Source organism: Pithys albifrons, chromosome 4, assembly GCF_047495875.1.
Source record: "Pithys albifrons albifrons isolate INPA30051 chromosome 4, PitAlb_v1, whole genome shotgun sequence".
Classification (NCBI taxonomy): Eukaryota; Metazoa; Chordata; class Aves; order Passeriformes; family Thamnophilidae; genus Pithys; species Pithys albifrons.
The window spans coordinates 83,195,946-83,212,116 of NC_092461.1; the positions used below are offsets into that span (position 1 = coordinate 83,195,946).

The following is a 16,171-nucleotide window of genomic DNA, read 5'->3' on the forward strand; positions in this document are numbered from 1 at the left end:
TCTCAGATGTCTATTTCCAATAAAGCAATTTAATCACAACACAGTAACACAGAAATAGCCCAAGCTGGTGCCTCTGAGGAGGGACCCCCAACAAGGGAACCCCTGGGTTTTTGTCTCCTCACAGTCCAAGACCCGCAAGTCTCTCTCTTCCTCCTGCCGCGTGTCCCAGTGTCCATCCACCAGGCTGGCGCCACGGTCTTCCTGCCCTTTGTTATGCAAAGGTTTGGCAATTCACGGTTACCTGGTCCAGCTTCTCAGAGCACACTACACAGGACTGTGTCCAGATGGTTCTTGAATATCTCCCATGGGGGAAACTCCACGGCCTCTCTGGGCAACCTGTTCCAGTGCTCAGTCATCCACACAGTAAAGAAAATCTTCCCCGTGTTCAGGTGGAGCTTCCTGTGCACCAGTTTCTGTACATTTTCTCTTACCATGTAGCTTGGCCCCACCGAGAAGGGCCTGGCTCCATCCTCTTGACACCCTCCCCAGATATTTATAGCCATTGACGAGGTCCCTTCTCAGTCATCTCTTCACGAGGCTGAACAGGCCCAGCTCCCTCAGCCCCTCCTCATGAGATGCTCCAGTTCCTTAATCATCCATGTCGCTCCTCACTGGACCCACTCCAGGAGCTCCGTGTCTCTCTTGTCCCGAGCAGCTGATGGTGAGGGTTTGTGTATGAGGGGCAAAGGGATCAGTCAGTCAACGCTAACGCAGACCTGCTTTCTCAGGCTGCACTTCTCCAGGGTTATCAGGGGGAGTTTAGGTTGGGTATCAGGAAAAGGCCCTTCACCCGGCGGGTGGTTGGGCACTGGAACAGGGTGCTCAGGGAAGCGGTCATAGCACTGACAGAGTTCAGGAAGCGTTAGGACAATACTCTCTGGCACACGGTGTGGTTCTCGGTGCGTGGAGTGCAGGGCCGCAGTCAGATTTGCAGGGCCAGCAGCTGGACTTGCCTGCCCCGATGGCTCCCACACACCCACCCCGGGATGTTCAGTGACTCACGGGCCGGCGCTCCCGGCGCGGCAGCACGATCTGCGCATGCGCAGCGCCGCTCCCCTCCGCGGGCGGGCGGGGCGGTGACGGGGCAGCTGTTGCTTGCTGGGCTGGCCGGCCCGGCCGGCAGGCGGGCGGTTCGGCTGTCGGACAGACAGGCTGTCGGGCAGTCAGTCGGTCCAGCTATCAGGCAGGCAGTCGATCGGTCGGTCGGTCCGGCGCCCTCTCCCCGCCTTCCCGCCGGGCTCTGGGAGACACCGGGAGCGGCCATGAAGATCTGGAGCTCGGAGCACGTGTTCGGGTGAGGAGGCCGGGCGGGGAGGGCCGGGGGGGACGCGGCGAGACCCCGGGCCGGGCCGTGCACCGTAAGCCAGACCCCACCGGGCTGATGGCGGGAACGGGGAATGCCGCAGGCGCGGCCGGAGGAGCAGGAGGAGGAGGGAGGCCGGGGACGCGCCCCGGCGGTGCCGGTCCTGCATCGCCTTGGGCGCTTCCCTGCGCACCCAGACCCCGCGCCAGGGCTTCCCCACCTCGGGAACAGCATTCCAACAAGGCAGAGTGGTAGAGCTGGCCCGGCAGCGTGATGGCTCGAGGAAGGCATGGGTGTTCAAGGAAAAAGGACTTCCACACTGTAAAAATAAATGATGCCAGACTGCTGACGTAGTCGATGATACATTCCAGGAGGTATGAGCAGAGAGACTGTGCTTCACCTTAGCCGCCGGGAACTCCCGCTGCGGTGCCCGGCAAGCTGCTCTCCCAGTAAGTTCCCTTCCCATCAGTGCTTTGCTGCATTGGACGTGGCCCTTGCCGTCCAGTTCCACCCTTGTGTAACGAGGGAACTACCCGGAAAAGTATCAGCAGGTGTCCAACAATCTGTACCGGGGAGATGAGGTGGAGGATGCAGTGCTGGTGCAGCTCTTGGAATGCCACCAGCGCTGATCCGTCTGCTTCAGGTGTCTTAAACATTTTGGAAGCCCGAAGAGCACCGGGGGTGGGAGTTCTTACAATAGATACAATATATCCCAGACGTGCCGCTTTAAACTTATTTATTTACATCAACACCACTGATTTCATAGCACTGGTGTAGGCATTCAGGGCTCGACTTCAGCATAGATCTGGTGCAAGTGAGCTGCAGCTTCTAACATGGAATGTCAGGCAGGGGGAAGTAAAGGCTGGTCGTGCATGGCACAGCTTCTGAGTTTGAGATAAGTATCTGTCACCTAGGGAACGTTGGCATTTTCTCATCAAGATCTGTATTAGAACATTCCCATCTTATGGCATAAGGTGTGCAGCTGTGGGAAGTTGAGTTGAATGGTTAATGAAATATTGTTGTGCCTTATCACATCTCTGACTCAGTCCCTCAGGGACACTTGACAGAAATTTGACATTTTCAGTTTGTGTGTCTTCTGTTGATGAATAGTCACTGAAGATAACAATGAACAATCCTTCAACTCTCTTGTGCTGTTGGAATCAAGGGCTCTTACTTTTCCTGCACTTTTTTTCTTGGAAAAAGAACTTATTTTTCCAAGTTTCTGTTTATTCTTGCAGTGCTGTACTGTTGATGTCCTTCTGTACCAGTCTATTTTAAGACTCAAAATAGTGTAGTCAAAAATAAAATCCATTTAGGGCCCTAAGTGCAACTCTGTACAAGTTGGCACCCCTCGGCCTTCTTAAGTTAGATACCAATTGTTGAATTTTTAAACATGCCTTTAAAGGCTATAAACCTATCACTGCAGATCAGTCAGTTATTCTGAATATGGAAGTAACTGCTTAGGGACAGATTTTCGTATTGGACCAAGTTCATGGTTTCTGTAGTGTCCTCTGTTTCAGGAGAAAATATCTGAGTGCCACAAGACCTGTGTGGACAGTCTGGCCTTGAATAGTGGGGCTGCTCTGATCCCAGGAGTTTGAGATTATCAAAACTTGTTTCATAAAAACAGTTCTGTAATGAGAGGAATATCCATAAGTGTAATTCATGCTAACAAAGGGCTGGAAGCAGTAGTATAGGTGTAGACATAGGGCTGTGAGATGATGCGGTTTCTAAGTCTGTTTTTTTATTTTGAACTTCCTGATGATCTTTTTCTCTTTTTAATTAAATTTCACTTTGCTTTTTTGCTATAGGAGGGAACAGAAGCTAATGGTTTCTGCTCTAGTCTATTTGGTGTGCTTAGAATTATAGCAGAGTTTATGTTGGAGTGGACTTCTAGTCCAGAGGTCATCTAGTCCAGCCCTCTTCTCAAAGTAGAGAAATTGAAGTGTTAGGTCAGATTGCTTTCCTGGTTGAGTTCTGAAATGAATTGAGATTTCAGCAATCTCTGTGGGCAGCTGCCCTGTCAGTGAGGGGTTTCTGCCCAGCTAATTGGAATGTTGCTTATAGCAATTAGTGACTGTTGCCCCTTGCCCTCATTTCTGTTAGTCTTTGGTTAATAATTCCTTGCCTCACTCTGGAGAGAAGAATGAATTTTTTTCCTGTTTGTGTGTCGATACTTTCCTATTGCCCTTCCAAGCATAACTGTATTCCAAAGGGACTTTTGGGAGCTACGAAGTTGTGCAGCATGTGCCGTATTACACAAACTAGATCCTGATGTAGAATCATCTGAATACTTGCAATTGAATACAATATAATTACAAACATTCTCTCCTCTCCTTTTTACAGACATCCCTGGGATACAGTGATCAAAGCAGCTATGAGGAAGTACCCAAACCCGATGAATCCATGTGTGGTAGGAGTAGATGTCCTTGACAGAAGCCTGGATAACCAGGGGAGGTTGCACAGTCACCGTCTCCTCAGCACAGAGTGGGGATTGCCGAGTATCGTAAAAGCCGTATGTTTTTACAGTCTTCATGCTTTATGAAGGGTGTGATGCACTTTTATGTCATCATCTGAATGGGAGTTGACTTCAAAGTAAAAGTTTAATCCATAGGAAATGTCATCCACAAGTATCACATAAACTACAGGTAGCATTCCTAGGAAGGAGAATACTTTGTAAGCTTTATTATGCCCATAGTGTGTGTATGTCTGTAAATGCATTCTGGGCTGGTCTGTGCCATGCTGTATGACTGATAAAACCTACCAGGATGAAGTCTTGTCACAGATCACAGTCTTCTGGTATCCATGACTTACTTTGGATTTACTTAGGGTCACTAAGAACTTGGAATTTTTTTTGGTACATAATTTTTATTTCCCCTTCAGATTTTAGGAACAAGTAGAACTCTGACTTACATCGAGGAACATTCTGTGGTAGATCCAGTGGAAAAAAAGATGGAGCTTTGCTCAACTAATGTGAGTGGTGGCTTAAAAGGTTTCTGGTAATTAGTTCTGGAAGCTAGAGGGTTTGCTCTTAACATTTAGATTAGAAATGTGTTTGCATCTTTCATCAGGAGGCAACAATTTCCATATATTAATCAGTGCCCTAGATGACTTTTTTTTCTTTCTTCTCACAGATAGGAAATTTAAATATTTTGGAATCAAACATTTGTGATTCTGTTTTTAATGCAAAGTTATTTCTCAGAATTCATGTAAAATAGCTTGTCATTTAGAGGAATGAGTTGTTCTACATTACACTGCCTTTTACTTCAAAAATTTCAATGGGAAATGCTTTTTTTTCATAAAAGGTAAACAAAGTATTAGGCTGTATTTTTGTATCCTGGGAACTCATAACTATCAGATTTAAAATGGAGTTGTCTGTAGGAGAGACTCATCTCTGTACAAGAGGCATTGTCTTTCTTGGGTATCAATTTTATGTATAGTCCAAGTAGTGTTATGGTGGTCTTGGTCTTGAAGAGCCCCTCTGAACTACCTACCATAAATCAGACTCGAGATTCAGAGAAAGCTGTTTGTGCTTTGTGCTGTGAATAGGATCTTCCATATAATTAGATTGGGGGTAGGAGAAGATGCATCACCCTCTATAGGTTTTTTCATTGACCATGTTCTGAGTTCTGTATTCTGTGTACACCATGTTGTCTCTGACACTAAACTGAGTGCACCACAGTAATGCTGCTGATGACAGAAAAATGAAAGATGGGAAGTGAGAATTTCAGCTCTTGTTTTCTTTTTAAGATTACTCTCACAAACCTGGTGTCTGTTGATGAGAGACTGGTTTACACGCCTCATCCTGAAAACCCTGAAAAGTAAGTAAGGGTATTTGTGTCTTTTTGTCTAGGAGACGTTACGTTAGTCTGGTTCAGTTCAGGTACTAACCTTTTTTAATTCTCTTGCAGGACTGTGCTAACCCAAGAAGCAATTATTACTGTTAAAGGCATTAGCTTAAGCAGTTATCTGGAAAGCTTAATGGCAAACACAATATCTTCTAATGCCAGAAAGGTACATCTTTATTCTGTTCTCTTTCTCTTTCCCTCCATATTGTTCTTTTAGTTGAAAAAGTAGTTGTCAATTGTGTGTGTTGAATGCTGTATTTAATTTATCTAAATTTTGCGCACAGCATTTGAACTGTTTTTTTGTAGAACGTTGGCAAGTAGAATATAATTTCCTGAAGCATGAAAAGGTGTCACTACTGAATCTTTGTTTTTCAACTAGAGTTGCACGGCTGAACAAACAAGCTTCTGTGTGTATGCCACAATTACATATAACATACACATTTCTCTTAGTTGGGTTTTGGATTTTCCTTTCCACTTTTTAAACACTAACCTCCTATTTCCAGGAGTTAGTGCTAGTGAAGAATGTAACTTCAGTTTCAGTCTTTATAATCTGGATTTATCAGTTAATGGCAGCATATTTAGTGTGCTGCTTTGTCAGTTGTTCCAGTTGCTATCCATTACTGAGCTGACTCCTTGCCTTTGACTGAAAGCAATGTAGTGTAAGCAAAAGCATATTCTTTGAAGAGGTGAGACTATTCTGAGTCTCCGAAGATAACACTAGACTGACTCCTGTCTTGTGCTTGAATGGGCAGAGCTATGGGAATGCTTGGGCATTTCGTTGTATAGTTCTTTAGGGAAGAAATGGAGTTGCTAGACAAGCATAGGCCTTCCTGTCTTAAGAGCAGGATGAGTGGACCTGGAATTTGAGTTTGTGCTCTGCACTGCTGGAGAGCTTCAGCACAGTGGGACTCCAGCTCAGGTAACTCCTGCTATGCCAGAGAGCCTGTGCTTTGGTCAGCTTTTTGTCTTTGTGAGAGATGTTGCTTGACCAAGTCAATGTAAGCCAACATGATAGGAGGCATTGAACAACTAGATCAGAAAGGAGAAAGCCTCTTTTCCCACCTTTCTGTATGCTTCTTCTAAAGTAAGAGGAAAACATGTTAAAATCAGGGAATGGGGAAGGAGTGATGGGTCGTTTCTAGACACTGAAGATTACCTAGCTGAGTGCTCTCTAATGAAATGTATTTTAATTAAATTATAATTCTGTTCTGATCCAATTTCCATTTAAAAGTGTGGGAGGGTCACAGCTCCAGCTAGCTGGCATGTCCAGATAACTGGATACACTTAAAAACACTCGCCAAATTCCTCTTGTGGCATCCATCACATTTGCATGCCTCTGTTGAGCTTGGATAGAAGAGTGTAAATATTTATTGGTATCTGTTCGGTGTTGCTGTGTGAAAGCTCAATTTCTTTTAAAGGTTGTTCTGTTCTGTGAGTTTCAAGGAAAACGCTGATTCACAAGCTTCTCACAAACCAGAAAGACCTTCTTGGCCTCTGTATTCACTGAAAAGTCTCTAGAGATTTTGAACTTGGCAGGAATTTGTACTTGCTGTTACCAGTACTTTGCTAGCCAGTAACCTACTGTGCTACCACAACCTTTTCTTGCATGCTATGCTGTGCCTCTGTGCTCTTAGCACCTCTCTTAAACTTCATGAAAGTTGGTGAAAAATGTTTTGTTGTTCTGAAGAAATTGGAACTGTTGAGATTTTGCTCTGAGGTAGAGATGGCAGATGATGCATTATTATTTTTAATGATGATGGAAAAATCATTTGCCATATGTTGTGAATCTTTTTTTGTGTTACTCCAGGGGTGGGATGCTATTGAGTGGATAATTCAAAATTCTGAAAGCGCTCTAAGCTAGCAGTTCTCCACATCTACAGTTTGTACTTACTAGTGGTAATGGCAGCATTTTTCTTGGTACAGCATTTCAGCTTTCTAGCAAATATGTGCATGGATTGTTGTCACGTGGATTTAACCTGCATGTATGTTTTATACACACTGCATACAGGAATGGCAGACATTCATTACACTGCAGTTGTAGAGGGTGAAGTAGGTCCAATCTACACTGGATCCGTTAACCTGCCTTACACCACTAGGCAACCGACTTACTGCAGTCATGTCTTGTGCCATGCAGTCTTGCTTATGGTTTGAAAGTGGAATGATGACTGCAGACAACCAGGGATGGGAAAGAGTCCCTTCACCAAGTGTTTGATCAGGTCCTAGTTTCTGTGATTCCAGCAAATCTGGAACCCGAAGAAATTAATGAATTAGTGAGTGAGTGGAATTGGCATTATGAAAATGAAACAGAACTGTGTTCATAGTTTATAGAACAGGTTTCTTGAAACAGATTGCCTAACAGGGATAGTCTGTTGCATAGCAGAATTGTTATTTGCTTTTTTTTATGCCTGAGGAATATTGTTGCCCTTCTGAGGAAATCTGTACAAAGCTTGAAGCTATTTGGATTCCACACTGTTCCTGCTCTTCACTGGTGTTGTAGTTGTATTCATTTCAGTAGTGATGTGTACCCACAGTGATGTGACTATGGACAAATCTAACTTCAGGGCTGAGAGAACTGAGTGTATTTGCCTCTTGTGATACCTCTGTGCAAATTGTTTCACTTCTACTAGGCAGTGTAGCCTGTCCCTGTCATTCCTGTATTGGCTTGTGCTTCAACTAATAAAATTTCTTTAAAAACCCTAATCCATTATGCTGCTTTTCCTAGTTAAGAAAGTAGGGCTTTCTGCACTGCTTACTTAGAGATCTGTGTATGCCATCAGTGTTTGCTTTCAAGTTCTCATTCCACTCAGCTTTTACGACTGTTTTTCTGGAAAACATCAACTACAAAGGCTCAGCATTTATCAGACACTTGAGCTCTACCAACAAATCTTCATGTGCAGCGCTTGTTCTGCCAGACCCCTCATACTGCTGACATGCAATAATGACTAATACAACATGCATGCCTGGTTATGAATGTGCTTGCTTAATGACTTACTAGAGAACTTGTACAATATGAAACTTTATAGACCAGTCCTCTGTCAGATTTCTTTCTGATAATTGGGTGGTTTCATGATACTTGGAGGCTTTGCATCTGGTTGAGATTTCTAACTTAACTTCCTGAGCAGAATATTCCTGAAGTCTTCCTTGCCAATATCACCAGTTTATTCTGAGCTGCAAAATACAGCATACATTATATACAGGTCTAAGGAAATGCACAGACCTATGTAGTCTCAAAAACTGAAGGAACTATCTTAGTGCTTCAGTTGAATGTCATGTATTTTTAAAATTATCTTATCAACAAAGATACCAAATAAAACACAGTGACGTGATTGTTTCATAGTCAGGGCCTGAGAAGAATCTCAGCATTTTTCTACAGAGCATTTTCTGTGGCAGGAGTGTTTGACTTTCTGACAGTCTTCTTTGTGCAGTTAGACAAATATAACATGTAAGCTGCTGCTGTCTCGCTCAGTTCTCCGTGCCTGTGTCTCCTCAGAGAGGACATTTAAACCTGACTTTTGAGTGTCCAAATTCGTGCTTACTGAAAGATGACACCCTTCACACCCGACCCCCCTGGCTTTTTCCTTCGGACCTCTCCTCTCAGCTAATGTGATCGTGGTAGCCTGCCCCTGTCTGGGTGCTTTTATGGGTGCTTTGCTGGTGTTTCCAGGTCTTGCACTGCGTGTGGAGAAGTTGGAGGTTATCACCTGCTGAAGAATGGTTGCTTTGGTGCTCAAATGGGAAGAACTCAGAAGTTAAACCATCCCCTTCTAAGGTCTTTTTTCAACAACCTGTACTTAAACTGGATAATTTGAATCATGGTTTCTGGAATATTATGAGTATCTTTTAAAGGCATAGCTTGAACTAAGTTAACTTAAATATACTAGTTCTTGAGGTAATTTGTGCTCCCTTTCTGAGCTTTGACTGAGAGCTGAATATTTATTGTGATAACTGGATGATTTTTCTCAGTTTAAGGACTGCCTGCCAGTGCAGACGTAACATTTAGTGTTTATTCTGTGAGTCCCTGTTACATGGAAAACCCAAAGAGAAACAGTCAGCTCTTCACTGACCTTAGTGAGAGTCTTGAGATAAATATGCTCTTACTCATAGTAAAACTTTATTTCTTTTAAGAGGTTACACTTTGCAGCCTGGATCTGGCTTTTAATAGTACTCCAGAGTAATGTTTCTAGCCTGAAAAACAGTCCTTCAAGAGTATATGTGTCTTGTTCTAATATTTTTTTCTTAGGTTTTCAAAGCTGCTTGTTCATGCATGGTGGTTTATAAAAGACAACAACAGGTTCTGGAGACTAGGAGGTTTCTGTGACTTTATCTCCTGTAATGCATACAATAATGTTAGTATCACAGTTTGGAACAAAACTCTGTGAGTGTAGAAGAGTGTTCCCCTCCTTTCTATCAATCTCTGCAGGGGACATGCACTCTCCTGAGGATTTAGAAGTCTTGGGACTCAAACCTTTATCTCCATAGCTCTAGACTTGGCCAGAGCCATTTGGCTCTCCACTGTTTGTACTTCTTATTCTGAGCAGAGTAATAGAGGTGAATGTCTCTTAAGTGAAAAAAGACCAGGTATTTTCCTGTTCTGATCCCATCTGCTTGCTTTGGCAAAGGCTGCATTTCTGAGATTACAGAGCTCTGACATCTTGCACTTTTGTTAAAGTACTTCTCTCTATTTTCTTGCCTTTATCGTGCAGCTGGCTGCATCTTGTGGTGTTGGGGTGCAGCTGCTACAGGGTCTTCTTGAGGTGAAAGATTTTTGACAGGTTTATTGTGTCTGGTTCTCCAGCTGTTATTAAAGCACTGGCTGTCAGTTCCTGGCTTTGGAGCACTCCTGTTCTGAGGACTGAACAGAGAAAGACCGTACCTTTATATAAAATATTCAACCCTAGTCTCTCAATTAGTCTGGTTTAGGTGCTGAAATGTTGCTGTGCATGAACATAGAATTCAGTGTGAGTCCACTTCTGAACTCTTGGTAGGTATCAGATCACTTAGTTGCTACTTCAAAGAGAACTTGGAAGACTTTCTTTGTCCTGAATCTTCTCAAAAACAGTCCATATATCTTTGTTAATGAATCTGAGAACAATATCTAGATTTTACACTAAAACTGCTGATATCCTTTGGGTGGTAGGAGCAGCAAACAGTAAAAACAGAGATCCTCTTAGGTGAGGAAACTTAACTGCGGAATTAGGCTTTTTGCTTGCATGTGCTACTGGGAGCTCAAACCAGTGCTGCATTTACTTCTGGCTTAGGGGTTAAGCAAAGGCCTTTGCATGGAAGTTTGCATAAGAAGATGCAAAGAAATTACCAGTATAATCTGTTATCAAATTATGCAGGGCATGAAATTAATTTTAAAACAAGTCTTGTGTCTGACAGAGGAAGAACTATAGAAACATGAGCAGTGGTGATGTATCTGTTCTGATCCTAAATTCCAGTATTTTTTTCTGGCAGGGTCGGGATGCCCTGGAGTGGGTGATCAGCAAACTAAACACAGAATTGGAGGAGCTGAAGTCAACACGCGAGGGCATGAAACCAACCATGGCAGCAGCCTCAACGGAAAAATAAAACCAAATATTTGGTTTCACCAAATAAACCCAAGTAACTGGCAGAAAAGTCTCACTCTGGAGACTGCTCCCTTCCGAGGCTGATCTGAAGAGGCTTTGTATATTTATAAGAACATTGGATCAGCAGAAAAGTAACCTCATCTGTCATCTCCACAGCAGCTCTTGTTGCCTACTGAAGATTAAGTTGACCTCCTGCAGATGCTCTTTTCATTTAAACGATTCCTTTTTAACACTGGAAACAAAACATTTAGCACATTGAAGACGGCCTAAATGTGCCATTTTAAACAAAGACAGAGTGTGTTACATTTACACCATCTTGGTTTTTTCTACTGAACCTTGAAAAGAATGCATGTGTGGTACTAAGGGTTTTCCATGTGAACTTTTGTTCTGTGAAGGGCTGATAGGTCCTAGAGCACTGAATTTTGTCTGTTTTGTAATCTGATAGTGTCTTATGACTAGTTAAAGGGAACTACAGGAGTCAGAACATGGTACTGTAGAATTCGATATTTATCTAGAGGATCATCCTGAAAGGCTACAACTTGTGTGGAGCTAACACTTCTTTTGTTGTTCAAATGTGCTGCCTGAACATGACATGCAGATACTTTACTCCTTTTGTTTGTATCCAAACAAAGATAAAGATTCTATTCGTGTTAATAACCTAAAATAGTTTTTTGGTGGGGAAAAGAGTATAATTTATTTTCTTATTTATTAACTTGTCCTGGTTCCTCCTCTCCCTATGAGGACTGGAGTAGTAATTCCTGGAAGGTGCTGGAAAATACTTACTTATCTCTAAGAAGGGTACTTGTAGGCTACTTGAATGAAGAGACTGTGCTGTTCCACTGGTCCTTGTTCTTCACATCTCGTCTTAACTGGGGAAGAAATTGATGCAATAATCAGAAGAGCTGAAATGAGAAATGGGCAGGAAATTTGAAATCCAAATGGTAAAGTTTCATAAACAGGAACTTTTCATTCCCTGAGTGGAGAAAACAAGCACAAGAAAAAAATGAACTCTCCTTTTTGAGTGCTTTCTGTTAATTACCAGTGTAACTGAATTTTTTCAACACTTTTCCACACTGGTACAAAATGGTTTTAGAATCATTTTAAATGCTCATTATCTGGAAAAATACTCCAGCAACTGCAGAAACTGTTTCCTATAAATCATGCATAAGTATGTCTGATGTTTACAACATTGTCATGTTTGATCCAGATGTAGTATATGTTTCTTAGACAACCTTCTGTTAGGGCATTTTAACTTATTTTTTGGTGTGCACACAAAGTGAAATAAATGTTGCAAAGATGTTTACTTGTTCAAGTGCTAAGCATGTGCTTAGAACGCTGTTAAAGAGCATGACTAACTTCTAAAAAACTAGAAGAATACAGTGGTGGTCATTGTTTTGATCTGGTAATTTCAAAGTGTCTGTAGCTTAAGGGAGTTTTCAGCGTTCATCTTCTGGTTAGTTTGAAACTAAACTTTAATCTGGGTGTATCGTAATTACGTTTTCCTAATGAATAAACCTACTTTAAAAAATATGTATATTAGTTGAAAGCAATTAAATGAATAGCTGATATTTACAATGCTCTTTTTATGTGGACCTAAAGCCCTTCTTATTTTGGAACAGAAATTGGAGCTGCTGATAGCATCCCCTTTCTGGAAGATACACTGGATAGCTTTGGTGCAGGTCAGTTGTCCCCTTCTCAGAGAAGTGATGCCACTTCCTGGATAAGGAATACAGATGTTCTAGCTCCTGGTGGTGTTCTGCCAGGAAGGGGACTGTACCTATGGCAGAGCTCTACAAAAAAAAACAAAAGGAAAAGTTGAGTAAGTGTGTATGCACTTGGAAACATGTGCTGCAGCATTTCAGTATGGGCCTACTGGAGGTGATGAAAACATGACAGCGGGGATAGGGAGGTCTTTGGGGAGGTTCATGTATTGCTTTGGTTTGGAAAAAAGGTTGTATGAAGCTTCTTCTTGCATCAGAAATTAAATAACTGCTTAGTGTTAAGACTGACTTACTTGGGCTTGGCACCTTCCAGCAATGGCTGGCTGCCCATAAAAGTCATCACAGGCTCTCTGTCTGGGGCTGAGCTCCTCTGCCACACCATGGCGTCAGTAGCAGTTACACATCAGTTTTCTGGATTTCTACTGTCTTGGCACTTTGTTTCCTTCTTCCATAAACTAATCCCTATCTGCTGCTGTTGCAGCATCTCCTTTCACTCCCATCCTCCACTGGTTTCGGGCTGCTTTCACTCCATGCTTTGTGCCATTCAGGAACTGTATGGCTTGGTGCTTGGTTTCCCCATCTGTCTGCTGCTCCACTTGCCAGGGAGCAGCACCTCTCCTACTTGTGCTCGGTCCTCTTCTACTTTTATCTAGGCTAAATGGGAGTCAGGAAGCTTTGGGTAGGAAGAAGGACACATTTCTTCTGGAGGCCACTTCTGTCATCCAGCTGTCTCCACTGCCAGACAGTACTGCTTAGGGGTAGGTGACATCTATGATTGTTGATGTTCCTGTGGTTGCTCATTTTGACAGTGTGTATGAGGGACCTTGCAACAGTGGTCAGAGAGGGACCAGGTGGGCTCCGTTGTTTAGCAGTTGAAGTGGGTTTTAGTTTTCTGTAAGCTTTCCATGACAGTTTCACCCTTTTGCTCTCTCTCCATCTGGTTTGCATGTGGGTCTCCAGTCCTTTTCCTGTGACAACATGACTCTTCTCCATGGGATCTGGTGAGATCTGTAACTGTGCTTGCTGTGCTTAACACTGTTTTTGCAGCACTCCAATTCCCACTCAAGTTCTTAGACTGTTATAGTCTGAGTTGACCTTTGAGGCAAACCACCCCACTCCCACCCCCTGCCTTTGGAATTATCTTGGTCATTCCTTAGAGAAACTCCTCCATCTTTTCTTTCTTTACTGGAAATGGCTAAAAGTTATTTCTGAAGTCAGTTTTTTGTCATGTGCATTGACAGGTGTCTGCCAAAGATGGAAAGCTGCATGTGAGGAAAAGTGCTAGATTGCTTGGGGGACCAGAGGGATGCAGGGTTTGGGTTGATGGAGAAGGAGGAAAAGAGTATGTAGGAGTCATAAAATGTATCAAGCAGAAATAGTGTTAAGTCAACACTTATTAACGTGGAAGGATCTTGAAGTGTTCTGGACCAAGCAGAAGAAAGCTCAGTGCTTGTAAGCATGCTGAATAGTAACAAGTGCCATTTTGAGTAAGAATTTTGCACTCTGAGAGATGAAAGTAGAATTAAAGTTCAGTTTTGTGATTTGGGAGAGGGAGGGGTTGATGGCTGCAGTTGTTCAAGCTGAGGCTGGCAGTTCAGTGTTTCTCAGATGCTGCATTGCAATTCAAGGGAAAGGGAGTGTGGAGGGTTGTGGAGTAGGGAGGTGGTTTAAGAATTTAGTGCTGGCATATCAGGTCTCCAGATTGGTTGGAAACATGGCTGCTCCCCCTGCCCAGTACCTGTAGCCGTGTCTCATGTGCCTGCTGTTAAGGAAGAAGCTGGGGAGAGCTGGTTCCTGAGGCAGCAGTGATTTCCAGAATGTAGCAAACTGGGCATGTTAGCTCTTGGCCTGAAGGGTTTTAAGATACTGAAGATACCAAACTCAAGGTAAACTCTGGTTTCTAGTCTGGTTTTTGTGCTGGTGAAGACAGGCTTGTGTTAGTAATGTAATAAAGTAGCACTGAGTCTGACCATTGACATTCCTTGATGTGACACTTTTCCTTCACATCTTTAAGTAGAGCAGTGGGTAGGTAACACCTTTCTTGTTCTTGTACTTTCTTAGATTGTGAGCCGTGAAGGACAGGATGGTAAAGTGTCTACGTACACTATGATGCTAGTTGAAGTAAATAACATGCAGAGTTTTAAAAAACCACTTCTGGGTGTAACTGTTTTTATATAAAATGAGCTGTTGCTTTTCAGAGAAGGCTGCAGAAAAATCATCTGTGTTAGTCCGTGCTGGGTAAGCAGCAGGACCCAGTACCAGGCTCCCTGGAGCTTGCTGTAAGCCATGAATCACACTGGGCAAAAGCTCTGCAGGGATCCTCTGGTCCTAGCTAGAGTAGTAACTCCACCTGGGACTGGCAGCTGCTTCACTTTGCATTAAAACAGGAAATAGTAATCTAAACAGGAAATAGTAATCTATTAACCTTGACTTGTAAACAAGACCATAGTTATCTAATAAACCATTTTCTTATGCTACTGACACTATTTGCCACCTGTCAGAATCATGCAGGTTGGCTAAGCCTTTTAATCCCAAGTCCAGAAAGCAGGTCATGCTTTCACTATAGATTTGTTCAATGTAAAGGCATTTTTGTGAAGCACAAGTCCTGTCCTTTTTCCACAGCTGCAGTGATTGAGGTATGCTTCCAATTTTACTGGAAGGCACCTGCAAGTAAAATGATCAGAAAGAGCTCCTAATGTGGGATCCTGCTGGTACAGTACTTTCCATTTTACTCCACTATGATTTTGTTTCTGACCTAGTTAGTATTTGCAGCAGCTGAGATTCAGGGCTCTACCTGGCCAAACAAATGTGGGACATGCCCTTGCCACCTGTGCTCTGTAAGAAATTATGCTCATTGTCTTTACAGCTCAAGAAAGCAAGAGCAATGCAATCATTTCAAAGGGCTTTTTATTAGTAATGCATAAACATGAAATTGCATTTCAGTACCACATAACATGAAAACAAGTAGAAGACAATTCTGTTGGCTTTCTCTGTTAGAGCTGATGCCCCATGTGTACCTGAAGCGGCACAGACCGTACATGCACAGTGACAGCACAGAAGCAGAAGTTCGAAGGGGAAGGGTTTGTGCTTTGGGCCTGTTCATGTCCAAAAAGTGCATCTCCTGTTTGGGATTTTTTTTCCTTTATTAAAGAAGGGGGTTGGGGAAGGGGAACCAGCTTTAACAAAAACACAGCTCAAATACACTCCTCACTACTTTTGTTTTGTTTTACAATTCACAGGTCTAAGCTGGGCTTTGACCTCTGCCGCTCCCAAAAGCCAGGCCATGAGAACTCTGCTTCTCTAGCGATCTGTATCAGCCTGACTGGTGCTCATTTCCACCAAGCTGTGGAAGCCAACCTCCTGAGGAAGTAGCATCAACTCCTGCCCATGTCCTTTAATTCTAGATTTAGCAGCCTCTGGAATCCTGTTTAACAATCCCACACTGCAATGTCTGGCCCACGGCCTGTCCTCCAAAAGCCAAAGCATTGCTTGTTCCCACTGTTGAGCACCAATGTGACTGATTAAAGAAATGCAGGGAGGACCTGAAGCTTTGTGGAAACACTACAGCGGCAAGGAGGCTTGAAAATTATGGGTTTTTTTCATACTGGATGCTCTTATGTTGTTTTTTCAAATCAAATGTCAATAATCAATGTCAATAAATGTTTTCAGGTGTGAACTTACAGTACAAGCCTGCCACTTGAAAGACTACCTGCTTACAAATGTGTTTTT

The 16,171-nt window shown here is 43.1% G+C and overlaps 1 protein-coding gene across 2 annotated transcripts; it reads left to right on the forward strand.

Moving 5' to 3' along the window:
* Positions 1-1,040: 1,040 nt before the first annotated feature.
* PRELID3A (PRELI domain containing 3A) lies at positions 1,041-12,251 on the forward strand. 2 transcript variants are annotated; one of them, XM_071554861.1, is made up of 6 exons: positions 1,041-1,294; positions 3,650-3,818; positions 4,187-4,276; positions 5,054-5,124; positions 5,215-5,317; positions 10,609-12,251. In XM_071554861.1, exons 1-6 carry the CDS (start codon positions 1,263-1,265, stop codon positions 10,720-10,722), a joined length of 579 nt encoding a protein of 192 aa, XP_071410962.1. In that variant the 5' UTR covers positions 1,041-1,262; the 3' UTR covers positions 10,723-12,251. The 2 variants fall into 2 exon arrangements, with proteins under 2 accessions (XP_071410962.1, XP_071410961.1); XM_071554860.1 differs by lacking the exon at positions 10,609-12,251 and adding an exon at positions 6,959-10,591 and having other exon boundaries at positions 1,162-1,294.
* The last annotated feature ends 3,920 nt before the right edge of the window (positions 12,252-16,171 follow it).

What these genes read in the sequence shown, in the direction of transcription:
- PRELID3A (XM_071554861.1), top strand. Translation starts at nt 1,263, where the DNA reads ATGAAGATCTGGAGCTCGGAGCACGTGTTCGG. An exon ending in TGGAGCTTTGCTCAACTAAT is followed by an intron (nt 4,277 to 5,053) that starts GTGAGTGGTGGC and finishes TTTCTTTTTAAG; the next exon opens with ATTACTCTCACAAACCTGGT. An exon ending in CATCCTGAAAACCCTGAAAA is followed by an intron (nt 5,125 to 5,214) that starts GTAAGTAAGGGT and finishes ATTCTCTTGCAG; the next exon opens with GACTGTGCTAACCCAAGAAG.